The 27,710-nt window shown below is 42.4% G+C and overlaps 1 protein-coding gene across 2 annotated transcripts; it reads right to left on the bottom strand.

The window, feature by feature from the left end:
• Nucleotides 1–550: 550 nt before the first annotated feature.
• Nucleotides 551–3,583, bottom strand: LOC147738129 (uncharacterized). Of its 2 annotated transcripts, XM_086952143.1 has the most exons (3): nucleotides 2,498–3,583; nucleotides 1,345–2,413; nucleotides 891–1,266 (listed from the first exon to the last, which is right to left on the bottom strand). In XM_086952143.1, exons 1-3 carry the CDS (start codon nucleotides 2,841–2,843, stop codon nucleotides 1,185–1,187), a joined length of 1,497 nt encoding a protein of 498 aa, XP_086808269.1. In that variant the 5' UTR covers nucleotides 2,844–3,583; the 3' UTR covers nucleotides 891–1,184. The 2 variants fall into 2 exon arrangements, with proteins under 2 accessions (XP_086808268.1, XP_086808269.1); XM_086952142.1 differs by having other exon boundaries at nucleotides 551–3,583.
• Between the last annotated feature and the right edge of the window lie 24,127 nt (nucleotides 3,584–27,710).

The raw sequence follows: 27,710 nt of genomic DNA, 5'->3' as shown, positions 1-27,710 counted from the left end.
ATGCATGTAAAGCAATATTAAAAGCACCTGAGTTTCAGAAATAAGCAGCTGTGTTCGTGTTGTGTCTAGAGCGTGGGTCGATCAACCTGCATCAACAGCATACATTGTTATTTTAACCTTGAACACTTTGTGCAGACTTGAGGTCACAGTGTGAGTCTAGAGATGTGAAAAACAGACTGTTCTAATGTGAAGGAAAAGCAAGCAGTTTGTCTTTATAAAAAAAGAGACATGTAGTGTCATGTGCAAAAACAGCAAAATGGCGTTTGAGCAACTAACTTACTTATGCTAAAATAGCAATGTGTGCAGGCAGAATCGTATTCATCCCTACACTTTTACAAGAAGCATGAACAGGAACTCTTGGATGTCTTTTCTTTGTAACTCTTCAGCGCCAAATAAAAACCGCCAGCGTTTCTTTTCTTTTATTCCACATTGTGCTAGTCTTCCAGTGGATTTCCTGTTATATCACGTTGTTTTTTTCTATGTGTACCGAAGTGAACAATCACTGGGAATAGACACAAATCTTTGGTTTTCTTCTTTTCTTCTAGTCGAGTCTTTATTCATCTGGTATTTGAATATCCAACATGATTGTACATATTTTTCCTGTAATTCCTTCATCTCACAATAACGGCACTGTTCTGTTCCTGTCAATGTCCTCAGATGAGTCAACATTATTGTTATTGTTATTAAGTTCTTTCTGAATTCACTGCATCTCTAGGATTATTTCTAAGTGAGTTAAATGAAGGTGTGTGTTTGTTGAGGCTATGTAGGATCAGAAATTGACAAAAGCTCGTCACACTTTTAGTGCAATTGTAAGGTTTTCCCCAGGTGTGTTTGCAATTCACAAAATCACTTCTGAAATTCATTGCAATGCTAATTTTTACACTGTGTATGTTAGTTTATGTATCCGTAGGTTTAATAACTGACAGAAGATATTCACACATTCACTGCACCGTCAAGGATTTTTCTCTGTGAGCATTAATTGATGAATCCTTAATGCGAAAGATTTCCTACAGGTACTTCTACACTCACTACAGTTGTACGGTATTTACAGAGTGTGTGTAAGCTGATGTCTATATAGGCTTCATAATTGACTATATTTCTTCACACATTCATTACACTTGAAGGATTTTCTTCTGCGTGTGTTCGCTGATGCCTGTTTATGAGTGATAATGGACTTCAGCTTTTCAAACATTCATGGCATTTAAAAGATTTGTTTGCCCTTTGTGAGCTCGCTGATGATTTTTTAATGATGAAGAGTAAGTAAAACTACTGTCACACTCACTGCAATGGTAGGGATTTTCCCCTGTGTGTGTTCTCTGATGTGTGTGGAGGTGTGATAGTAGCCTAAAACTACTTCCACATTCACTGCAAGTGTATGGTTTTTCCTCAGTGTGTATTCGCTGATGTCTGCGGAGGCCTGTTAACTGACTGAAGCTCTTTACACATTCACTGCACTGGTATGGTTTTTCCCCTGTGTGTATTCTCTGATGTGTGCGGAGGTTTGCAATTTCACTGAAGCTCTTCACACATTCACTGCAATGGTAAGGTTTTTCCCCTGTGTGTGTTCGCTGATGTTTTTGGAGTTTTGCTAACGTAATGAAACTCTTCACACATTCACTGCAATGGTATGGTTTTTCCCCTGTGTGTATTCTCTGATGTCTGTGGAGGTTTGTAATTTGATTGAAGCTCTTTACACATTCCTTGCAATGGTATGGTTTTTCCCCTGTGTGTGTTCTCTGATGTGCGTGGAGGTGTGAGAGTAGCCTAAAACTACTTCCACATTCACTGCAATCGTATGGTTTTTCCCCTGTGTGTATTCTCTGATGTGTGCGGAGGAGTGTATTTTGACTGAAGCTCTTCACACATTCACTGCAATGGTAAGGTTTTTCCCCTGTGTGTGTTCGCTGATGTGTTTGGAGTTCTGCTAATGTACTGAAACTCTTCACACATTCACTGCAATGGTATGGTTTTTCCCCTGCGTGTATTGTCTGATGTCTGTGGAGGTTTGCAATTTGACTGAAGCTCTTTACACATTCCTTGCAATGGTATGGTTTTTCCCCTGTGTGTGTTCGCTGATGTGTTTGGAGTTCTTGTAATCGACTGAAGCTCTTCACACATTCACTGCAATGGTATGGTTTTGCCCCTGTGTGTATTTTTTGATGTACGTGTAGCTGTGAAATCTGATTGAAGCTCTTTACACATTCCTTGCAATGGTATGGTTTTTCCCCTGTGTGTATTTTCTGATGTGTGTGGAGGTTTGAAATTTGACTGAAGCTCTTTACACATTCATTGCAATGGTATGGTTTTTCCCCAGTGTGTATTCGCTGATGTTTTTGGAGGTGTGATAACCGACTGAAGCTCTGCACACATTCATTGCAATGGGATGGTTTTTCCCCTGTGTGTATTCTCTGATGTGTTTGGAGGTTTGAAATTTGACTGAAGCTCTTCCCACATTCATTGCAATGGTATGGTTTTTCCCCTGTGTGTGTTCGCTGATGTGTTTGGAGATGTGATAACCGACTGAAGCTCTTCACACATTCAGTGCAATGGTATGGTTTTTCCCCTGTGTGTGTTCGCTGATGTGTTTGGAGATGTGATAACCGACTGAAGCTCTTCCCACATTCATTGCAATGGTATGGTTTTTCCCCTGTGTGTGTTCGCTGATGTGTTTGGAGATGTGATAACCGACTGAAGCTCTGTACACATTCATTGCAATGGTATGGTTTTTCCCCTGTTTGTATTCGCTGATGCTCTTTTATGGTTTCTAATTTGCTAAAGTTCTTGACATATTCAGTGGAATTGTACGATTTTTCTCCTGACCGTGTTTCCTGAAGGGTCAGCATAGTTAATAAACCACTTGCGTTATTTTCACATTCCCTGTATGTGTGTTATATTTTGGACGCTTGATTTCCGATTTAAAAATAAAATACAACTCACTAAATACCTGCCACATTCATAATATAAGTAAGGCTTCCTTGTGGGTGATTGCATCTTTAGATTGGATAATGGCTTCACATGCTTGCGGGTAAAGCTTAATCTTTATTCCGATAGGTGCAAATTGGGACAATACTCTGTACTTTAGAGAGCAGAACTCCTCTTTCCTTTAGCCTTCAGTTGTTAGGATCCACTTCATTGTGCTTTTCCATGGTGCCTGCGGTTTGGCTAGAAAGAGTTTGCAATACACCTAGAGCACTGAATGGTGGTCTTTGGCCAGTTTAGATAGCGAAGCACTGCTCTAGCCATATCATGATGGTAAAGCGACTCGTAATGTGTACAGCTACTCCAAAGAGTGTCCTGGGGCCAAGCACAGGTCAGAAAAGTAAGTATATCTGTTTGTTTCAAACATGGACAAAAAGCCAAGTTTTCAATCGTTTTTAAACATGAGAAGTTTGTTCCAAGCTATGGATCCCAAATAGACACGAGACCTTCCTCCATCTCTCATACCGGCCTCATGATCAAAGCTGGTGTTGGACGCTTGTTTATAAAGTAGGTGGTTTGTCAGTTTTGTTGACTTGGTTTTGTTGAGGTCATTTCTTCATCTTGGGGTGTCGAGGTGCAGAGCTCAGACTCGTACACTCACTGAATTGCCTTTGACTGGTTCTTCCTGTATCTGTCCTCTGCCTCTGATTGCACTGATGTTTTTGGAGCTCCTTATTTTTGATAATTTTTGCAGGTTTGATGTGTTAGCTTCATTATTCATAATCAATCCATGCATTTAAGGCTTATTTTCTGTTGGGTGTAAAGAAATGCAATATTACTAAATGCAAATGTAATAGAACGTGAATACACAATAGTTAACCAGCTGTAGAAGACATCTCTTCTCTACCATATTTGAAATTTAGTGAGGAACATTTTACCGTACATGGATATTTCATTAAAACTGTGGTTGAAAATGTCACATCTTATTTACTTCTGAGAAGGCAGTGATTTACCATTATTCACAGAGTAACTTACTAAAGAAAGGGAAGCCAAAGAGCACTCGTGCTACAGGTAGAGTTTTAGGTAGATACACATGGACAAGATTTCATTTAAACAGAATCCATCCTGGCGGTCTGATTGCTGTATTATGAGTGTGGTGGTGGGACCGCCACGAGACTGCCACCCCGCCAGGATCAAGGATCCCGCTGTGGAGGCGGTCTGCAAATACCCCGAATATGTTGGCAGTGCCAAAGCCGACATCGCCGAGCATATTACGGTCTGCATATTCACCGCCCTTTTCATGGCGGGGACCCTGCCATGAAAGGATAAAGGACATGCAGGTAAGGGGCCCTCACAGGGCCCCGGCCGATTCTGCTCCTGGGGTTGCATGCAGGGGGCACATGTTGTGCCACCCCATGGAATTGCACCCTTGTTCCTGCACAGTGTGGCATGCATGACATGGTGCTGGAACGTGCTGCAGGCACTCTTAAGGTGGTGGTATGCTGTTTAGGCTCTCTAATGAGCCTAATACAGCCGCCGCGAGATCGCTGCTGCACCGCCCACCCACCCTGGATTTAGGTCATAATCCGGCGGCGGGCTCTCAATGGGTTGGCAGTCTACCTGGTACCGCTGCTGTGGTAGTCCCATTGGAAGACCGCCACACTCGTTACAAAGCCCTAAGTCCCCTTCAACACATTTTACAGCCCTCCGGGCTCAAGCACTTCTGGATCCTTCTAACCTGGAAGACTGGAGCATTATCCTGAGTTGAGGTGGATTTTCTATCAGCGTAATATATATCCATCTCCCTTGAACTATTGACTGATTCTGGCCTGAAAGACAACTTAAAAAGTGAGTCTTTAGTTCTTCCTAAAGTAGGTAAAGTTATGATCCTGTTGTATTTCAATCAGCAGCTCCTTCCAGGGCTTTCTGTAAAACAGAATGAGGGGCTGATTGCAAAGGCCCGTCTTTATATTGCGCACACAGATATGGCAAACAAACATTAAATCATGACATTTATTATTCAACAATATCATTCATTTATTCCTTATAGAGGATCCATCACAACCAATAATTTAACTGAAATATCAAGCATATTAATAATTGTTTTTGTTTTTCAACATTTACAAGATATTTGACTTATTGTTGTCTGTCTGAAGGCCAGGATCCTACTTTGTGACTCAACAGGGCTTTGGTGGAGCGGGAGGGGGTGTCTGTTGTTCACAGGTGAAGTCTCATTTCTCTGTTCCCATATTTCTTTTATCCAGGTTTACCTCATTCCGTGTCCTTCAGCTCCCCTACTCCCCTCGGTCTGTGTACTCACTCTACAGGGTTCATTGTTAGCTGAGGCAGGAGACACACTTGAAGCATGCACACAGCTGATGCAGATAATGGCCTGATAGAGAAGAGGCCATGGTTGGCAGTACGGAGCTCACAAGCTTCATTTCAGAAGCTCACCTGGGAGGTACTAACTGAGGAGGTGCACAGGAAGGGGCCAATTAGCTATAAACAGAGAGAGTGCACAGGTGAGTTCTTGTGAGGTATAAACAGATGAGGTGCACATATAGGTACCTATGAGGTACAAACAGATCAGGGTCACAGGTAGGTGCTGATGAGGCATAAACAGAGAGAGTGCACAGGTGGGTGCTTGTGAGGGATAAACAGATGAGGTGCACATATAGGTACCCATGAGGTACAAACAGAGCAGGCGCACAGGTAGGTGCTTATGAGGTATAAACAGAGGAAGTGAAGAGGTAGGTGCTTATGAGGTATAAACAGAGCAGGTGCACAGGTAGGTGATGATGAGGTATAAACAGAGAAAGTGAAGAGGTCGGTGCTTCAGTGCCTCTGGGTCTATATCTGCCTCTAGGCGTTCTTCCTATAATGCTGGCTCTTGCTCCTTCTACAACACTTGCTGCAGACAAGGGGCCTGATTTAGAGTTTATCGGACAGGTATTTTGTCAAACATAACAACAGATCCCGTCTGTTTTATTACAAATGCCAGAGGATATAATGCACTTTTAATAGGGTGGACGGGACACCTGCCACATTTATGACGGAATAAACCATCCGCCTAAATATAAATCGGGCCCTTGGCGGACATTGTGTCCAGTGTCTTCTCAGTGTTGGAAAGCATCAATTGTATTAACGGCACAGTATTATCAACCACTGCTGTGGCTTGCAGTCATAAGGCCATTATGAATGGTCTAAGTTTTGTGCCAGAATGCCTGTGAATAGTTTAGCATGAGCGTTTAGGAGGGAGATGGGCCTTTATGATGAGCAGGACTAGGGGGCTTTCTAGGGCCTGTGAATAAGTGTTATTATTGTTTCTCTCTTGGTGTCAGTGGGCTTATCTGTGTCCCAAGATGAGTTGTTTACAGCTTATCTTATTTATGCACAAATAGTTGTAGTTTTTAGGGGTAAGCAACTCTTTCAACAATGTTTAAAAACAAAACTAGTCAAATGATCTCTGCCAGGTGTACATGTTTTGCATGCGTAGAATCACACACTAGTAAATGTAGCGCACTCATGCTTCGCCGTGCCAGTTTGTGAATGAACCCTAACTTGTGAGTAAGTGAGAATTCACAGACTCCAAACTGACTCTTTCTGACACTTAGAGTTTCACTTCAACAAAATGCGGGAGTAACTCTCTGTCCAGGGTAGGAAGAGAAATGGATCACCCTCTAAACGTGGTGGCGAGTAGTGCTATACGGTACATTGCACCATTTATCTGCGGAAAACTGGGGAAATGGTACAATGCGCTGGGAAAATGGCATGTGATGACAATGTGACATGACATTCCCACTACATGTTCTTTTGCACTTTTTTTGGGCTGTCTTTGTCCAGTTTATCAAGGCCCAAGATTTAGTTTCAAGTCAAGAGATAGTGCAGGATTAGACTAATTATACCGTCATACATTCCAACAAATGCCTTTACCACGTATGCCTTTACCACGCATTGCCTTTACCACGCAAGTCTTTACCACGTACCATGCAAGTCTTTACCATGCATATGCCTTGACCACGCATAAAGAAAGATTTACAAAAATGGCTCTGCCGATAAAGGGTGGGTGCCCTTCAGCCCACCCAAGGCACCCACATGATCATTGTTGGGGGGCAGGGGGGGTCCCAAGCCCCCCGGGATGCCAGCGGGAGCCAGCATTGTTCCTACCCGTAGAGAGAAGCTTACAATCCTGTGCTCTACGGGCAGGAGCAATTTTTTCATGTGTTTCTCTGCCCGCTTCATAAGCAGTGCATTGTGGGTGGCGTAAGTTATAGTTAGCCCAGGTAACTATAACTCCTGATTTGATATGGTTTTGTGTGTGTAAAATCTGATCCTAAGTAAATGTCCCTGTACCCTTTTTTTCTGTGAATTTCTAAAGTTTTTGATGCTATTTCCTACCTATAACGTCCCTGTAACCTTTGCTTTTTTCAGTGAAAATATCTCTCTTTCTCTCTCTCTTTCTCTTTCTTTCTCTCTCTCTCTCTTTCTTTCTATCTCTTTCTCTTTCTCCCCTCTCTCTCTCTTTCTTTCTCCTCTCTCTCTCTGTCTTTCCCTCTCTCTCTCTTTCTTTCTTCCTCTCTCTCTTTCTCTCTCTCTCTCTCTCTATATATATATATATATATATATATATATATATATATATATTCGCCTATTACACATTTTGTGATATCCTACTCTAATTCCTCATTTCTCTCACATTTTCACACACAAATGTTGGCAGTTTTCAGCGTTAAAGTAAATAGATTCTCTGTGTTTCTGAATTTCATATTTCCCATAAAAACCAAATAGACTTCTTGTACTGAGGGCATGAGGGTACACGGGGGCTGACCTCTGGACTGCCCTGCGGCTTGTCTTAACACCTTAATATGGGGTACCTACAGCACATACAGTCATACAGGTGGTGGCAGCTCCTGGGGCTCATTGGGGGCTCTACGACTCTGAAGCAGCATTGTTGGCTAGTAATACTTTTTAACCTGCAGTGATCGATACTGCTGACCATTTTAAACCACTCCTCATTTGTTTTTCAACTTTGCTGAAAGCAGTCAGCTCTCTGCTGCTTCGTTTCGTTTTATTTTAAAACTTTATTGTTGCATTGTAATCTGCTTTGAATTATTTACTGTCTTGGCCTCCTCTGCCCCGGTCCCGCGCGGCTCCTAGTGCCGATAGCGTGGAGGGCAGCTCCTTCAGCGCGGCTTCCTGTGCCGGTCAGCTGAAGAGAAGGCGCCATCTTAGCAGTAGCCTGAAGGGTACGCACATCGCAGGCAGCGGTCTAGCGGCCCGAGGCTGCTCCCTACAAAGCGCGCATGTGTTATCGGAAGTGCAGCGGATGAGTGCAGCGGGCACGCCTTTTGCGCGCCGAAGGTGCGCCTAAGGTATGCCCGTCTGCGCCCGTCCACGGCCAGATGGGGCAAGGGGCACGGCATTATGCCAATTTTCGCTCCTACCCGGCTGACCAACTTTGCACTTATCAAGGTCCTTGCCACTTAGATCCTGCAATTCGGGGTCATGTCTGTGACATGGGCATTGCTAGAGTTCCAGCCTTGCCTTCCCTTACTTTTAATATACCCTCTTTGTTGCTGCCATCCACTTCCCCTCCTTCGTGGCCACCCCAAACACTGTCATTATCCCCTCACCTCTCTCTTCTGGGATTATTACCCCGACTATTTCAGCCTTCTTGTTAAACACCCGATCGGCTGTTAAACATCAGTCAGACCTGTTTATTTTCTTGGACACCTACAAACCGGACCTATTGTTCCTAACGGAAACTTGGCTTCGCCCTGAATCCCTGCCTAGCTTATTGGCGGCTCTGCCCACCGCATACTATGCTCTGCGAGCAGACCGGCCCTCTGGCAGGGTAGGAGGAGGGGTGGCCATGATTGTCCGCTCTGGCATTCAGTTCCACCTACTTTCTTTTCCCTCAATTTTAGAGGTTGATTTTCTGGTTGCCCGCTCTGTGTCTTTTAAAACCCCTATTACTTGTGTTCTGATGTATCGTCCACCCCAACTTATGTCCCATTTTCTCCCAGCTTTTCAGGAATTATTAGCTACTCTCGCAGTAAGCCATTCATCGGTTCTGGTGCTTGGGGACTTTAACTTATGGCCCTCTGATTCAGCGGAAAATGCATCTTCCAGAGATTTCACCGAACTGCTTGGTAGTCTAAATTTTATCTCACACGTTCATACCACTACTCATGTTCAGTGTCATACCCTGGACCAAATCTGGTCCCTTAACATTCGTATTCCTGTCCCTATTGTTACCCCCTGTTTGTGGTCTGACCACTATTTGATCTCCTTCTCCCTGGATTTGAGGTCAGCTCAGAAGTCACCCCCTCCAAAAAACACCTGGGCGCGTAATTGGGGTAAAGTTTACATTCCATCTTTGTGCTCCTCTCTCTCAACCTCTAGTCCAGCCATTGACAACCTCTCTATTTCATCTCAAGTTGAGGCCATTAATAAATGGTTGTCTAGGAAATGTGATCAGGTGGCCCCCCTTAGGCGTGTTAAGGTGAAGCGCCCTCACTAAGCGAACAAGTGGTTTAACCAGGAGCTTAAAGAGAATAAATTGGCGGTCCGCCAAGCAGAGCGCACCTGGAGACTTACCTATAGTGAGACCTCTAAAATCTTGTATAACTCTATCCAGGCGGAGTACAAGAAAGCTATTCTTAAGGCAAAAACATCCTATTTTTCAGGCAAGATTCTCCAGGCGGAGAACAAACCGAGGGAAATTTTTTCCACAGTGTTCGAATTGGCCTCCTCGGACAGAACAACTGCCAAACGGGTTCCCTCCCAACAGTTATGTGATTCCCTGAACGATTTCTTCATTAGTAAAATTGAAGACATCAAGTCCAATATCCCTTCCCCTTTTACATCATTCTCCGACATTGTCCCGCAGAATAACTCTTGTCATTTTGACCAAATAACTCTGCTATCCGAGGAGACTTTTCTCTCTATTCTCCTTAGTGTTAAATCTGGTTCACCTGCAGATGTTTGCCCGGCCTACATTATGTGTGACATCTTCCGGAGCTGCCCTCTCCCTCCCCTTACCTTCCTTAACGAGTCCCTAAAAACAGGAACTGTCCCTTCTTCTCACAAGTCAGCCACGATTGTTCCCATTTTAAAAAAGCCTGGCGCAGATCCTACAGTATTGGCAAACTATCGTCCCATCTCCCTCCTTCCCTACCTGGCTAAGGTTTTGGAGCGGTATATCACCATCACTCTTAGTTCCTTTATTGAGTCCAGTGGGTTTCTTGCCCCCTCCCAAGCGGGTTTTCGCCCCCTCCACTCCACCGAAAAGTTGGTGGTATCCGTTATGGATACACTCAGAGAGGGGCTTGATTCCAATCTCCCACAAGCAATGATTCTCCTCGATTTGTCTGCCGCTTTCGACATGGTTGATCATACCATCCTTCTTTCCCGTGTCGAGGCGGCAGGCATCGGGGGTTCCGCCCTGGCTTGGGTGACCTCATTTCTTAGTGATCGCACCCAAGCCGTCCATCTGGCGGACTTTTCTTCTATGGCTCATAAAGTACAATGTGGTGTCCCTCAGGGCTCTTCTCTTTCCCCGCTTCTCTTCAACTTGTATATCTTCCCACTTATTTTTGCTTTACAGCGGATGGAGGTCACAGTGTTTAATTACGCTGATGACCTCCAGCTTATTTTTACTTTGTCAAATTCATCTCACTCCGTTCACAACTTCCAGTCAGTGATGGTTTTTATCAGGAATTGGATGAATTCCAACCATCTGAAACTCAACCCTGATAAGACTGAGCTCGACCTGACTGGTGGTAAACGTAATCCTTGGTCTTCTGCTTTTTGGCCTTCCTCATTTGGTTCCCCTCCTCTTCCCTCTTCTTCTGTCAAAACCTTGGGGATCACTCTTAATCAACACCTTACTCTTCACTCGCACATTAGCATGGTGGTCTCTTCTTGTTTCTTTGTGTTGCGTACTATTCGCAAGATTTCACGTTCTTTTTCTTTTTCAGCCCTTAAACTTATTGTCATGGCGATGGTTCTCTCTCGCCTTGACTATGGTAACGCACTGTACAATGGCATTCCCAGCTATGCCCTCCGTCGACTCCAGCTAGTGCAGAACTAAGCTGCCCGCTTGGTTCTTAGTCTACCTAGATCCCAGCACATTACCCCGTTTCTTTGTTCCTTACATTGGCTCCCTATAAAAGAAAGAGCCCTGTTCAAGGTTGGATGCCTGACTTTCCAGGCTCTTGCCGGGACAGCTCCAGCTTTCATCAAGTCTAACATTCATTATCACATTCCTAGTAGGCATTTACGCTCCTCTTCCCTATCTCTTTTAGTGGTACCCCGATTTAAGAAAAGCAGGACAGGAGGCTGCAAGTTCTCTGTTCTCGCCGTGTCCTTTTGGAACTCCTTACCCCTCTCCATTCGAACATCAGTATCCTACATGGAGTTTCGTGGGAGACTGAAAACTTTTCTGTTCTTACAGGCCTTCTCTACTTGATCCAACTTTGAGCCTGCATTTGAAATTGAATTGTCCCCGCAGCGCCATGAAACCACGAGGTAAACGTGAGCTATACAAATATTTTTAAATTCAAATTCACATAGAGGAGATCACCATATCTACTTAAATTCACCAAAAGTTATGACAAGGCCTTGAACACAGGCACCTATAATGCACCGGACAACCTCCTGTACTTAGCTGTGTTCACATTCAGTCCTGTTAGGCACTGCCATGCTCCCCGATTTAACTTCCCGCCACTGAGGGGCTGATAATCATTTCCAACTCTTAAGCAGATGTATTTCACAAGTAGAACAATATCCAACGAGGCTTTACACTTCCATACAGCATCCCTCTCGCAAATAACGTTCTCCAGCAAGGCTAGGTTACAGCAGCAGCCAGTGTGTCAGGGGCTCTAGTCAAAGAAAGAAATGCCCTCTTTGGTCCCTGTTTAAACTGAGAAATACAGCAATAATTAGAGTTCAGTGGGCCCTGGTGCCACTGCACCTGCTGCTCTATTGGAAGCTATGCCTCTAGTTTAGGCGTTGTATTTGAAAGTAGGAGTGGAAGATAGGCAATTTGTGTTGAGATAAAAATAATGATTTAGAAGTACTGTTTTTACACTGAAAATCTTATCCTAATAATTGATTGTGAATACATAGAAAATTGCGTGTGCTAATGTAATTTAATATGTGTTTCAATGTGTAGGGCAGGCATGGGGAATACCTTATTAAAAGAGGCTATCTATCTTCTAAGGAAGAAGTTGAGTACATTGGTAAAGACATAAAAGAAATACACATACAAAGAGATGCACAGACCCACAAACACACACAACAAACATGAACACACAGACACCTAACTACCCACAATGGTGCACACAAACACATAAATACAAATAGAAACAAACTAACACCCACAAACAGATATTCAAATAGACGCACACAAACATGCACACATAAACAAGCACACAGGCTAAAAGACACTCACATGAAAACCAGCACACACCTCATTGACACTGGAGTAAATAGGTAATAATGAAACACTGGCAGGCAGGAACATAGGTTGGGCAGTAAGATTGAAGGGGTGAGCTGTAGATTTTCCATGAATGGAGCCAGCATATAATGTTAAAACACATTATATGACAAGCAGGGCGCATGAGAGGGGCAATGGAAAGGAGAGTGAGAGAAAACACGTTATTTTGTAATACAACCAACATTGTTGAAGACTTTCAAAACAGAAAGGGAAAAGTGTGTGCGCGCGGCTGTGTCTGTGGGTCGATAAAAATTCCTGTTGAAATGCGACAGACATCTCACCATACCCGAATGAAAGCATTTGTGCCCAACTATTTAGCTGAAAATACACTTACTAGTGAGATGTAACACCCCAAATACCACCCACTGAAGCTGCGCCCCTGCTGGCATGGCAGAGAATGACACCGGTTATGGAATGAAGTAGAATTTCAAGTACAAGGGTCTCTACAGCAGCACACAGGCTGGGGGCCTAACTTGACCTGGTGCTCTAGGGGGTGCCGTTCCCACTAAATCTGCAGCCCGATCTTGCTTGGCCAGGGATGAGGGAGGGCAATGCGATAACTTAAGACAAACAGTGGGTCGGCAACAGGCAGGAAGCCCTGATACCTGCTACTGTTTAGCCCACTGAGCAGAAAGGTGACCATGTCCCAAAAGGGGATACTGCCCACTAGATTAGCAGACATGAAAACATTCATCCACAACAGCCCCTCAGAGATCACTGAACAGTGCTTTAACTATACACAAGGACAGAGCACGGAAGTCGCCATCACCAACAACAATTGATGGAATAATTCACACTAAGTGGGAAGGGTATGGGAAGGGTATGCCTAGACATGGGTCCCGTGCTCACTACACCACTGGAATTGAAATTTGAAATTAAAACATATGTAGTTACTCATAAAGATACTATTGAGACAGTCATTCACTCACTAACACACCCATACACACACTTATCCACCCATACAGTCCTGCACACATGCTGTCAATCATACAGACACTCATTTTGGTACTCAAATAAGCAACTAATAACCCATATACACACTGATGTAGCTACTCACCAACCCATGCAGCCACTTATATACAAAGTGAGACACTGATACAGATATTTAAATATTTAAAGATTACTCGCTAATACTTTCACTTTCACTTTCAATCTTTATTTCGGCATGAATACCATAAAAGACAAATACATTATACAATAAAAACATTTCTTTCTAAAAAAATGCAGAACGTGCTATATAAAACAGTCAATTTTCATGCCAATATTGAAAATACATACAATAGAATCAACAATGTTCAAAGCATACCTAATACTTGGTGAGAACATTTGTGGGCATCATGGATAAGATTTCATTAATTAGCCCTCAGTTAGTGCTCGACATCACTTTAAACATAACCACATTTTACAGTTTGTAGCCCATTTTTCTTCTTAGGAAGAAGATACTATGCAAAAATCTGCTTACACTAAATACAATGGGTTGACTAGTATTAGATAAAAGGATCCTTAAGGCCTGGGAACACGATCTTACACCTAGTGTTAAACATAAAGGTTTAATCCATCTTTTTCTAGCCCGTGCATATGCTGGGCAGAAGAAGAGGATATGTGATTCATTTTCATTTTGGTTACAACCACATATGGTACACAATTCATCTTCTACATGATTCTCCGAGTTTGCACCACCAGACCAGCGGGCTAGCGTGGAACCAATCTGAAGATTTCCATACCTAAACTTCATGAATAGGGTCTTTGCTAGTGGTGGTTCTATTTCATCAAGGAAACTCTCGAAAAATGGATCATCTTTAAAGGTAAGAAACCTTATTACGAGAGACCCATTTGAAGAAGTGTTTTTGATCATTTCCATAATGTACGACCAAAAACTCTTTTTTACTATAGTTTTTGATTGAGAAGAGATTGAATCAGGATGTTCCCAGTAATGTGACAAACCCATTGTGGTGAGCCAGAGTTTAATATGTTTAAACCAGGGTATCACATTGAAGATGTCGAGCTCCATAATTTCTACTAACCCATCCTTATATGCTTTCAGCTCGGGTACACACCACAACCTAATCCATAAAAGTAAAGGACGTAGAATGATATGATGGTCCGTTCTACGAAAGTTTAGGTCGAGCTGAAGTGGGACCAGTGGAGTACTTCTAGGGACTCTGACCAAACTTCGCAGGAAGTTGTTGTCCAGGACCCTAAAGGTATCTTTGGACCCTGGGCCCCAAATTTCCGAGCCGTATAGCACTGCCGGTTGGACCTTAAATTTAAAAAGTTCAACTGCAGGGGACACGGCCTTACTTGTACTTTTGCCCTGTTCCCTAAGAATGGGTTTTACGTTCTGATTAAACATCATCTTACATTTTTCCAATTGGGCTTTCCAGGTAAAATCGGAATCCAGAGTTACACCTAAATATCCAAAGTGAGGGACTGATTCCAGTTTCAATCCATTCAAAGTTAAACAGCCCTTATCAGTTTTAGATGGATTTAGGACCATACATTTCGTTTTCTTCCCATTTATCTCCAATCCTTTTTTGATACAATAATCATTAAACGAATTTAAGAGGGCTTGGAGACCTTTTTTTGTCTGGGAGATTAAGATAGTATCGTCCGCAAACAATAGGGAGGTAACTTTTTCGCCATTCAGCTTGGGGGAGTCATTTTTACACCCCTCCAAGAATGTAGGAATATCATTTACAAATAGCGAGAACAAAGTGGGGGCCAGTACACACCCCTGGCGCACACCACGTTCAATTGGAATTTTTGGAGTTAATTCGCCTTTAGGGCCCCATCGTACTCTGGCAAAGTTGCCTCTATGGAGTTCTTTTATTTGTGTTATCAAAGTGGGTGGCATCCCTACTAGACTCAATGTTTCCCACAATAAGTTGCGTGGGACTAAGTCGAATGCCGCCCTTAAGTCGACAAACGCGACATATAATTGCCCCTTTTTGATCTTAACATACTTCCAATAGAGGCAACAAAAGCGAAAGATTTGATCGATAGTACTCACTTTGGCTCTAAATCCTGCTTGGTATCTAGACAGAATTGCCTTTTCCTCCAGCCAATCATTAACTCGGAATAGGATGTGTCTGGAGTAAACTTTTTGTAAAATATCCATGAGGCTTATTGGTCGATAATTTGAGGGGTCCATCCTATCACCTTTCTTATATATTAAAACTATTTCCGCCCCCTTCCAGCTCTCTGGGAATTCTAGACTCCGGGATAGCTCATTGCACAGATGGTTAATATATGGAGCCCATATTCCTACTTCATGTTTATATAGGTCTCCCGGAATCTTGTCTAGCCCAGGGGCTTTGCCCGACTTAATCTGGGTTATTGCCAGTTCTGTCTCACCTAAAGTAAAATCCAGGGAACCCCCCGTGGTAGCCTTGCTTAACGTTCTATTTAAAATGGGTGCCTCATATTCCTTATAAAGGTTAGAAAAGTGGTTTACCCATGTCTGTTCGTCTAAATAGACGTCTTTAACCACTCTGCCCTGATGGTTTCCATTAGCTATCAGCCTCCAAAAAGCTATATTATCTCTAGTTTTTGCTGCATACAGGAGATCTGCCCATTTTGCTTCTTCCCATGCCATTTTAGACATTCTTTGAACCAGTTTATAATTATTCCTGGCTGAAAGGATGTCTAGACGATCCTTTGATTTTATTGTGGTTAAAAGTGCCCTCTTGGATTCCCTGCAGTCCCTGTTGTACCACGGCTTACTATGGGGCAAATTTTGTAGTTTTTGCTGCCCCTTCTTAGGCATCTTAGTGACAAGGGGTTTTAAGGCATCAAAAATTTTTTGATGTAGTTTCATAAAAAGACTACCACTCCCCTCCCTTGGGCTGGTGTTTAAATATCCTTCAAAGATGCTAGCAAAAAGCTTATAGATTTCAGCAATAACTTCACCATTATCCAATATTAGTGACCATTTGAGGGAACGTCTATTGTTGCTAATATGTATCTCAATTTGGTCATGGTTAGTTGCCTCGCTGGTCAAAGGAAGAACTGAGTCCCCTAATAGGGAGTCCCTGATCTGGAGAGCAAGAGGGAAATGGTCGCTTTCCAATCTCTCTATTACCTCCATGTCAAGGAGAAATTCCCAAGATGGCCCTGAGGCAATGATGAAATCTATATTGCTCTTATAGTTCCCTCTAAAGAAGGTAGATTTTTTCCTGGCATCTGAAGGTAACCGCCCATTACATGCTCTAGTGCAGTATTCTGCACATATCCTGTTCAGTTGGAGTGCCTGGGGGCTGCATTTAACTGTTTTAATGTTATCTAATGCAGGAATACCATTTGCCTCGTCTTCTTCTAAAAAGATGTCACTGAACCCCACAACAGGCTCAAAATTACAATTAAAATCCCCTGCCATAATCACATAATTCTCTCTAGTGTCTAAATTACCCAATAGAAGGTCTAACTGGGTTAATAAGGGAGATTCTTTTGATTTAGGTATTGGTCTGTTGTAGACATTCACCAAAAAAAGTTTTTTCCCTCTGGAAGCATTAATTTTCAGGATCAGTATATCAGGGGAATTGGTGTCCACAACTTCTATTTTCACTTTTAAATTAACCTTTACCCAAATCAACAATCCTCCCGAGGGTCTTCCACTTCTGGAGGGGGTCGCGCTGATACCATACGATTTGTATCCTAGCCTGTGAGTGATTTCAACAGACCAGGTCTCTTGCATCATACAAAAATCAAAAGTATCAATAAAACTTGACCATTCCGGGTCCCTTAGGTTTTTTGTAATCCCGGCTATGTTCCAGGAAACCAATTTGATAGTTTGCCATGGTTCCTGAATTGGTTGCATCACTACCTCTCCCACCACCACAGGGACAGTGATATGACATTGGGGGCTGATTGCATCAGCTTCTAAAAACAAATCATTTTGTGCAGAAGTACCTCCCCTTTCTGTTGAACTATCCCCAATTATGGGGGCTAACACCGGTGGTACAATTGCATCATCGGGAAGAATAGTTTCAATAGTGGTGACATCAGTTCTTTTAATACAAGGTTCATTCCCTATTCCCCCCCCCCCAGCAAATCTGTAGTCAACAATTCATTTCCATCCAACCCCTTGGACCGCTGGCATCAATCACAGTCATCTAGACCGCTGAAAATGTCAAATCTGTTAAAGGTTTCCAAGGGAGTGAAGGGCTTTAAGTGGTCCATTCTTCTGTTAGGATTATTTTGCCTTTGCGGGACATAGTTCCAGCCAAGTGCTCCAACTGCAGGTGGAGGATTTGGGGGAAAAAAGGACTCCATGGGATTAGGTCTAATGAGTGGTTGCATCATTTGTTGAGTGTTACCAGCCCTCTGCATGACTGGTGGATAAGTGCAGGATGTAGTTTGAGGTGTTACATGAGAGGCTAGTTGATGTTGGGAGGGGAAAACCACAGACCTGGGGTAAAAATATGTCAATGGCCTGGGTATTATGCAATTATTTGTAATTCCCGGGGGCCAGTTTAATACGAATTGTACTGCATTGGGATCCCTGAAATTTACAACCACCACATCTCCCTCAATATTTTTTGTTCGACTTCCCAACCATTGGAGGCGGCGGACATGCACAATTTCTCCGTTTATATGTGGTGCTATGGGCCTATATAGACCTAGCCAATGCATGATTTTGTTTTTAAGTTGTGCAAAGCCCTCCCTTTTGTTGTTTGATAGCACTGGGACCCCCGTTAGAACTACCACAAAGGGCACTGCCTCTGGCGGTAGTTCTGGGTTTGGAATTGGTTTAGGCCTTCCCCATCCTGGTTTTTTCCCCCTTTCTTCCATCCGATAATTATCATTTGAAGTACTAGCTACTTCATTAGCTGTGTTAGTTGTAACAGTGATTGACTTAGGAGCAGATTTATTTTGTGGATTTTTTGGCGGTGGAATTAATTGAACAGTTGTTATAGTGTTCCCTTTGGGCACCAAATTAGGGGGGTTCATCAGCGGTGTGAGACTAGCTGATGGCACAGGGGCAACTGCGCTGGGCTTAGTCACATTAGAAGTTTTATGATCTGTTATGCATGGTGTTTTTGCAACTAATTCGCCCTTGTTTCTCAATGCATGTTCGAGTGAACTTAAACTAGATTCTACTTCGAGCAACCTCTCCAAGATAGATGCTGAGTAGGTTTTAATTAGATTTTCTATGGAATCTAAGGTAGCAGAGTCGCAGGCTACAATAGGCGCCTTTGACTGCGTAGAGACTTCCATAACCTCCTCCGTGTCTATAACTACAACAGTAGGTGGCAGAGGGACGGTTGCAGTAGGCCCCTCGTTGTCAGCAGATGTAATAACAGGTGTAATGATGATGCTGTCAGCGGGGCCTTTAGCCTTTTTCCCAAAGTCCGAATGACTAAGTTTAGATGGAACTTGAACCCCACCTTTCCGTCGTTTTTTGCATGGTGGTGGCCCATGTACCCTTGAAGCTAATGACATTTTCTTGGCTCTACTATGCACTATTTTTGATGGTTTAGGCGTGGGTGGTTTTGGGACATTAGGGGTGCTCGTGTGTGTGATGCCCTCAAAGTCAATCAAATCCAATTGAGGAAAGTTATTTGTGCAGGCGATACTAACTATTGGTACCACATGTTGGGTGTCCATTGTGTGGACTATAACGTCAGCTAACTGTGAGTTTGCATTAATATTCGTGAGAGGTGTGGATACTGGCGACAATGGGCGACTTTTTAAACTTTCCACAGAGCGGCGACGCTCTGCACGACGCTCTGCCAGGACTATATCCAGAGGCAGGTCTGAGGAAGCTTTAGAGAAATAATCATCAAGAGTTTTGTTTTGTAGGGTTCCCTGTTTTTCAGACATATCTGCCACAAAAATTAAATCACTAAGTAAAGTCTAAGGGCACAGAAGCACAACAATCTAGAAACAAAATGGCACAGGTTAAATACCAGGGTTTTATGTCCAGTCCCGTCTCCTCGGTTCTCGGAGGGTCTCAGAGGGTCCGCCCTTAGTCCGGGCTTTGTCCCGGGATGAGTCCCGCACACGCGTCCCGCTAACGCGTTCAGCAAGTGAACTTATACCAGCAGTAGTGGAGTAGGCGGAGACACGGGAAGAGGCGGCAGGTGTGCTAGGTCTTACACGCACAGCCTGTTGGTCCTCGCAGTCCCGTCCTCCTGTTCTCTAGCACTCTTCTCCCCTGGGCAGGTCCTCCTGGACGCTGTAAAAGGCGCAGGCAGCAAAGCAGCACAAGGTCCGGTTTCCAACACTCGCTAATACACCTATTCACTTAAATATACTTAATAAGTCAGTTATACAATTAATTTTACAAAAAAAACATCCATTTAGATACTCAGATACCCATTTATTCTTCCATTGACCTTTAGATATACATATATAAAAAATATTTATTTTTCAGAAAGACACACATTCACTGGATGATGTCATCAGTGATGTCATCAGGGATGTCATTTGAGATGTCATCCGTGATGTCATGAGTGATGTCACTAACCATGTCATGAGTGATGTAATATGTGACGTCATCAGCAGTGCATTGTGGGCGCGCATGTTATAGTTAGCTGAGCTAACAATAACAGAGGAATTTCAAAGGTTTTGTATGAGAGAAATGTTTAGCTAACTATAACGTGTGAAACTTATGGTTTTTTCAATGAATTTCTAAGCTTTTTGAAATGCTAATTCCTAACTATAACGTGTGTGAAACCTATGTTTTTTTCAATGAATTCGCAAGGTTTTTTAAATGCTAATTTCTAACTATAACGTGTGTGAAACCTATGGCTTTTCAGTGAATTTAAAAGGTTTTGTAAATGATAATTTATAAATCTATTAATTATTATGTCTTTCTTTTTATACTAATTTCTTATATTTTTAATATAAATATGTATATTTATTTTATTTTTTAGAATATATTTCATATTCTTATTATAAAATAATAACAAAACTAAATTGCAAAGGAATTTTTGGATTAATAATTGCTTGACGTCAGTTGCAAGTATAACACAGCTCCACCAATGCTCTTGGGGCCCTATGCTCACAATGCTGTATCAATCCTAACACCTCCTTCAAGCATGTGCAAGGTTTTGACGCAGCATAAGCTCAAAAGTGACTGAATGAAATGTTATACATTTCAATCAGTCACTTTTTGGAGGCGTTGCTGCACCCCCTTCTGCACAAGAAAGCCTCTTCTGGCGCAGAGCTTTACAATGTAATACACCCTCCAGATGCGTCAAATTGTTAGTAGCACACACCATGGCACATCTTTTGCACCACCGCTGTGTCACAAAAGTGACACAACGGCTGTGTAAAAGAGACACAAGGGGATTGTAAATCCGCCCCTAACACATACAAATTCACCCAGGCAGTTTCACCAGCAGCGCAATTTGAAGCATAGACTTGTACCATATTTATGTACATATGTTACATTCAAGTGCTTCGGACATACTACAGTATACTATAGATAAACACCTTATAGATTTATGCTGTAGCACTTCCTTATAGTTCTGCACTTTCACATTCTCCATACGCTAGTAAGATATTCATTCATTCATTTATGAAATATACATTCATTCTGACAAACTTTTACACACTAACATAGAAATATAGTTCTTTCTTTGACCAGTGAAGGTAGTTCTAAAAAGAACTTTTTGTTTTTGTTTTTTAGTTTTGTAGTTTTTTTTGTGTTTTCCCAACTAATTCCAAGCGGTACAAAAGAATGAAAAAAAACAAACAACTAATGTCGAGGACAGCAATGATCCTGCATCCTTGGCGACAAAATTATAGCCACTTTATCTGCAGCGTTTCCTCAGGTCTATAGACTGTTCCCCATAACACAAATGTTTATCGCACTAAATGCATAGAATTGTAACTTTAGCAAAGTCAGAATCAATATGTGGGTGTGGACTGCTTGCTGAAAATGCTGTTGCCGCAGTTGATGTGCTCGGTGTAGCAGCGGGTGGATTCTCGTGCAACCTCCGTCATGCAGCTCGAGCAAAGTTCTTGGGGTGCAAGTTCTTCACGTGTCGCACCATATTTGCTGTGCCAAAGGAGTATTTTTTAGATGGTTCACCCCTTGAAAGAGTTGTTTGGCAAATTTTACAGGTTACTTTTGGAGCATTAACCTTTTTTTGTCCTTCTGGAAGAGTAAAAAAAAATTTCAAATTAGAGCTTCTTTCCTCTTCTTTAGACGTTCTTCAGGAATGAAATCTCCGTCTGAAGAACAGCTGGAAGATGACTCCATTGCTCTTATTATGGTGATCTTCCTTCTATTTGAGAAGATTCTCAGAAGAAATGCTTCTTCTTAGAAACTCAAAGTCAAATAATTATAATGGGACGGAACTTTCAACAGTCGCATTAGGAAAACTTATGAACCAATCAAATCTCTACTTTTAAAGTCACATGCCTTTGTGTACGCTTATGATGCGCTTACGCAGCTATTTCGATGCAGAACGCATGATGTTCTACCGCGATTTGTGTAATTGTTTTTAAAAGTAATATATGAATATTACAAGTATTAAAAAAAATCATAGTTATCAAAAATGTCTGCCCTTAGTATGTACATTAAATACATAAATAAATGTTTTAAACCAAGTAGAAACATTGCCCCCTTTCGGGTACAAAACTCCGAACATGAAGTCACACGGAAGCTTTAATGCATCGCGTAACGTCAAAGCATATTCGTAACGTATGCACGGGTACACACTGAGTATGATAAGCAGTACAAACTATGGTGCGATCACCCTCTCAGTGACAAATCAGAGCTCAGGGCGCGCTAAGGAGAATGATTAGAAGTGTTCACTCATTGCAGATCCAATTCTGGGCCTGCCTCTGCGCACATTATAACACCGCCCCCATCTCTCTCTGTTGTTAATTGTTAGTGCACACACTCACATGCAACCACCTAGCATGCTTGATATCACTAAGCCTGGAAACCAATACATTACCCAATGGGATGTCCCCCAGGGCCGTCATTCATGCAGACCGCAAAAATGCTACCAATGACGGCCCTGGGCTTGATTTAGTCAGCCCCCGTGGTTCCCATATAATGCGGGCACTGACGTGAGCACGTTCTCTTTTGCCTGCCTGTGCTGCGGTGACAGACAGACTGTCGAAAACACCCGAGACTCAGCGAAACCGCAGCCTTTGAAGACACGTCAAAAGACGACAGAAGCAAAGGTAAGAGAAGACGTCACAACATCAGCCTCCACTGTATATTGTATATGCATAATGCTATTTTGTTCTCCTTCATATGGCTTTCCTACCCCTCAATGGTTTTAAATTGTACTTACATAATTGAAATATTTCTTTATAAGTCACAAGGTCCTATACACCTCTAATTTTAAAAATTGTGTGTGCATAAATTTCTGTGTTGTATTTCTGTACTACGCCACGTGCTTAGGCCTCTATTATTAATAATTGTGCGTCCATGATAGTATTTTTTTTCTGTGTCACGAGGCCGTCCCAGGTCTATATTAAGTTATTGATCTTCCTTTGTTTGCTGAAGCTGCAACAGTCTAACTACGGAATATTAAGAATCCACATTAAAATTCACTTTTTATAGTAGTTACGCAACTCAGTTTACGATGACTAATCAAAATATCCTTTTGTTTCCTTCACCAAACATTGTTCAGAAGCAACCACGGCCTATCGAGCAACAGCAATGGAATTGCCTCCAACGTATTGAATATACTTTGATGTATAGAAGCAGAGTTCAAGTTGAGTGGTGAACTCCGGTGGCCGCACTGTTTATACAAGGTAGGCACAGCAGCCTAGATCTACAAAGCCTTCATAGCAATGCATTAGAAATAAGTCAGCATAACTGGCGTCAGTAACGCAGTAGGTACTTCCATATAGACACCACTTGAACGCGGCACTATAACAACTGAAATGTACCAGGTATACTGCACTCGTAAAACTGTAGTGTTAGCTTTATTTGTGAAACGAGAGAGGGCCTTGGTGACAAAATTATCACCACTTTATCAGCAGCAAAGTACCGCTAAAGTGGCGATAATGGGTTTGATAATATGCTCTATGCAATTCCAATCGAAGCTCATGTTAGATGTGAAGGACATCTAACATGAGCTTAGATTGGAATTCCATAGAGCATATTATCAAACCCATTATCGCCACTTTAGCGACACTTTCCTGCCGATCAAGTGGCGATAATTTTGTCGCCTAGGCTTGATATTATGGCCCAGAGTGCGTAGTGTACAGCAGCTTCTCTGTAAAATCTATAATTACCTCCAAGCAGTGACAACAGACAGGTTACAACAGTATGACAAACAGATCCACAACCTTATTACGCCACTTTTGAGTCACTTTTAACATGGGTAAAGTGATGCAAGGAGCTAGTAAATCTCCGTCTGACAATTCAAGAAAAAAATCTCAACTCCAGACTCTGTGACACAGTTTTAATGTTGTTTTCTCTCTCTTCCTCTCTCTCACTCTCTGTGACATCATTTCTCTTTCTCTCTTAAACTTATAGACACTGCTGCCTGCTTGGACGTGTAGAAGATTTGTTCAAATCAAGTTCAGTCAGTCTGTCAGAATACTTTATTTCGATAAATCAATATCATAAAAAGGCAACGGTACAATACAAAATACACATTATTTACACGAATAGAATAGAAAATTTGTAACCATTAAAAATTTCCTAAAAATTTCATAAGATTTCATAAAATCAGAATATAAAAACCATCAACCAATTTAGTTACCTTTGCTATCAATTTTACAGGATGAAATAACATCATTCTAATTAACAACAACCAAATTCATTTAGGTACAATTAATCCTTTTCCTGATCCGGGCAGCACCCACTAAGAAACTGGCAACATGAAAAATAATATGGTGGCTATTTAGTAATTGTAAGTACAAGAGAGTAGGCTTAACTTGCAAGAACCCTGCCTCTTTGAGTATAGGAACCAAAAATGTCATCCTTAATTCCGTATAATGTCCACAGAACATCAAGAAATGCATTTTGTTCTGAGTGGAAAAGTTGTCACAGTTACATGGCATAGCATTTTCCAGGGTACTCCATTTCGGGAAGTAGCCTAGGTTCAGGTGGATCAAATTAAAACGAAAGCGAGTTAAAAGATGCCTGTGATAGGGACGGTTCACCAGGTTACGGTAAGGTTAGGATCCTGATGAATTAACTAAGATGAGGTTAGCCCTTACAGTGGGTTTTCTTAGTTCTAAGCCCTCTCTCTCAAATGCCAGCATCTGTGACATAGCACCCTTAATTTGTGTAATATCCTTAGATGTTATTAACTCTGGTGAGGAGAAAAGCTCCGGTCTCCCTAGTTTATAAAAACTATTTTTAATATATGTCAGCCACCGGATCTTACTTACATTTTCTAGTAGGAGACAATCTTTCATGATAATGTGGTTCAAGGAGATTTCCTGGTTCAACCAGGTCTTCATCCAGCATATTAAAGGAGCTATTTTTATCCTGTCAGAAATGAAGCCTGCCCTTAACTCAGAATGGATGGTGTATGAGGGAGTGGACTGTGGCACTGTTAGGACAGATCTCATAAATTTGTTCTCAGTCACCTGCATACGATCTAGGGCACTATAGCCCCATGTTGAACTACCATATGTGGCGACTGCAAGGCATTTGGCTTTGTACATCTTCATTATGGCTTCTATTGGCCTTGCCCCCAGTTTTTTTGTGAAGCCCAGAAGTGCCGAAGTAGTACGTGCAAAGGCAATATTTCTATTTTTAAGTTGCGGGCCCCAGTTCCCTCTCTCGTCAAAGATGATACCCAAGTATGGGAATGTGGGTACTCTGCTAAGTTCTTCCTTGCAACAAAAAAAGGTTTTAACTTGTTTCTTCCTGGAACTCCTCCCCATGATCATATCTTGTGACTTTTTTGCGTTAATTTTAAGATCCAGGGACCTCATAAAATTCCCAAAGGCATCTAGCAGCCGTTGTAATCCAACCCCCGTACGTGAAAGAAGAACAGCATCATCCACGTAAAGGAGAACTGGAATACCAAGTTCCCCTATACGCGGTGTGTTGTGTGTTTCCTCCTTCAGCACCTGCTCCAGGGCATTGATATATACCGTAAAAAGGAGGGGGGCCAGGATGCGCCCTTGCCTGACCCCTCTCTCTGAGTTAAAATGGCTGGAACAGCGCCCCTCAGCAGTGACCCATACAAAAGCCAATAGGCCAGAGTGTAAATCCGCCAAGAGGTTAACCAGAGCCTGGTCAAATCCCATATTTAGCAGGATTTGCCATAACTTTGACCTATTTACAAGATCAAATGCCGAGGAGAGGTCCAGGAACCCCAGGTACATTGACCCCTCCTTTGCCTTGGTGTATTTGTCTAATAGTAATTGTAGGTTAAGGCATTGGTCTAATGTGCTCCTTTTGGATCTAAAGTCATATTGTACATTCAACAGTACCCCTCTATCATCAAGCCAATCCTTTATGTTATGCAATATAACCCGTCCCAGGATTTTGACCGATGAGTCTATTAGGGAGATAGGCCTATAACAGGAGGGGTCCTGCCTATCTCCCTTTTTATAGACCGGGATAATAATGGATTTTTTTCCAGGACACCAGTATGTTATTTTGATTCAAAGCATTAAAAACACTACACAAGATCATGGACCAGAATTTCGGTGCGCATTTAAATATATAGGCACAGACCCCGTCGGGGCCTGGTGCCTTATTTTTTAAAGTCTGTTCTATCGCTCTTTCCACTTCTATGACCTCAAAGGTCACAGGGGAACCCTCAATTCTGGGAAGATCAATATTCGTGTGATTCTCAGAGCCTGGGGTGCAATATATTTTCCCGAAGTGCGCTATCCAACCCTCATCTGGTATATTGGACTCGAGGAACGAATTCTCATGAGCCGAGAACAGTGGTTGATTTATAATTTTCCAGAACTGTCCACTGTTTTTTTAAACCTCAGGGGCAAGTAATTGTGTCCAGGCCTCTTCTTTCAGCTCTTTTTTCCTTTCTTGAATAGCTTTTTTATAAGCAATTCTTGTGCTAGCTATTAGTGCTCGATCTTTTGGAGTGGCCTTCAAGGCTTTGAGTAAATCTGCGTGTGCCCTAGAACAACTTTTATTGAACCATCTCTTACCATTATATCTAGTCTGTCTGGTTCCTGCAAGTAGACTATGGTTTATTTGTCTACAAATGTTATCAAAAGCAATAACTGTCGTAATTTGACAGTGATCGGTTAGCGTTAAGCTTTGCTACACGAATTTCCCCTTAACTTGACTAAGGTGTTCGGAAGCCATTTTGAAAACACTGGCTTCCATTTTAATGAACATGCTGTCTCGTGGCCAGCATGCCCTTTTGTCCTTCCTCTGTACCACTGACCACTTAAACTTGCCCAGCAACAGGCTATTTTTAGTATTGGTCAAGCTCGCACATGCGCAGTTAAACCCTCTGTACTAGTGGACAGTCATCGCTTAGGAATGTTCTCCAAACTGACCAGTGGTGTTGTAACCCCTCCCATGAGTTGGCTGTGTTCCAAAAATGACCTTATATGTACCTAAACTGAGTAAATGTGTTCCGCCTACTCTTTTTATTACTGTAAAACTGTATAAAAGAGGTCTCACATCGATGTTCGGTGTGATACTTCTTGCATTGCCGAAGGGTGCTGTAGGAATGTACCACCACCCCATGGGGTCCTAATAAACTTGTCTTTTGCATTTTCCAGTTTCCGTGCCAACGTCTGTTTTATGGTGTAGCGGGTTTTGCGGAATATGTAGGCCTGGAGAACCCAATACCACAAATTGGCGACCACGAAGGGACTCATCGGCGACTAGGATGCCCGAAGGAGAGGTTGTGACGAAGGATTGGAAACTCTCCATGGACGCACACGCTGCCACTGAGTGACCTGAGTCTTGGCACCCACGGTGTTTTCTTCCTTTCCTTCTGATCTGACCTTCCAGGTGGCGCCGGTCCTCGACTGAGATCCTGCTCGTTCGAGTTGTCGTACAGTGCCGGTTTGGCTGATTCGATTAAAGAACTTGGCAGTTGGGACCTGGATATTTGAGAATTTGGTAAGCTTGTGATTGGTAAGATTGTCTATGGACCCTTACTGAGGCTCTTTGAATATGTTTTGAGTGAGCTAACATTTGGTTCTATGATTTGAATTATATGTGCAGTGCAATTCACATAGGCGGGCATGTGGAGATATTTCTCTAATTTTTAATTTGTTTGAACGGCACACCTTGTGTGAAGTATATTAAGTGCCATTTTTGTGATATCGCGTTTCCGTGATATTTTGACATGCCTGTTTTAAGCACACTCCGAGGGATATGCTGTCTTGGAAAAGGTACCAGTTATCGACTAAATGT

This window comes from Lissotriton vulgaris, chromosome 1_1 (genome assembly GCF_964263255.1).
Source record: "Lissotriton vulgaris chromosome 1_1, aLisVul1.2, whole genome shotgun sequence".
NCBI lineage: Eukaryota > Metazoa > Chordata > Amphibia > Caudata > Salamandridae > Lissotriton > Lissotriton vulgaris.
The sequence above is the reverse complement of the archived record's forward strand: the minus strand, read 5'-3'. Positions and strand labels throughout refer to the sequence as shown.

Bases quoted from the DNA above. Each gene is read 5' to 3' on its own strand.
- LOC147738129 (XM_086952142.1), bottom strand. From the start codon at position 2,843: ATGCTGACCCTTCAGGAAACACGGTCAGGAGAAAAATCGTACAATTCC.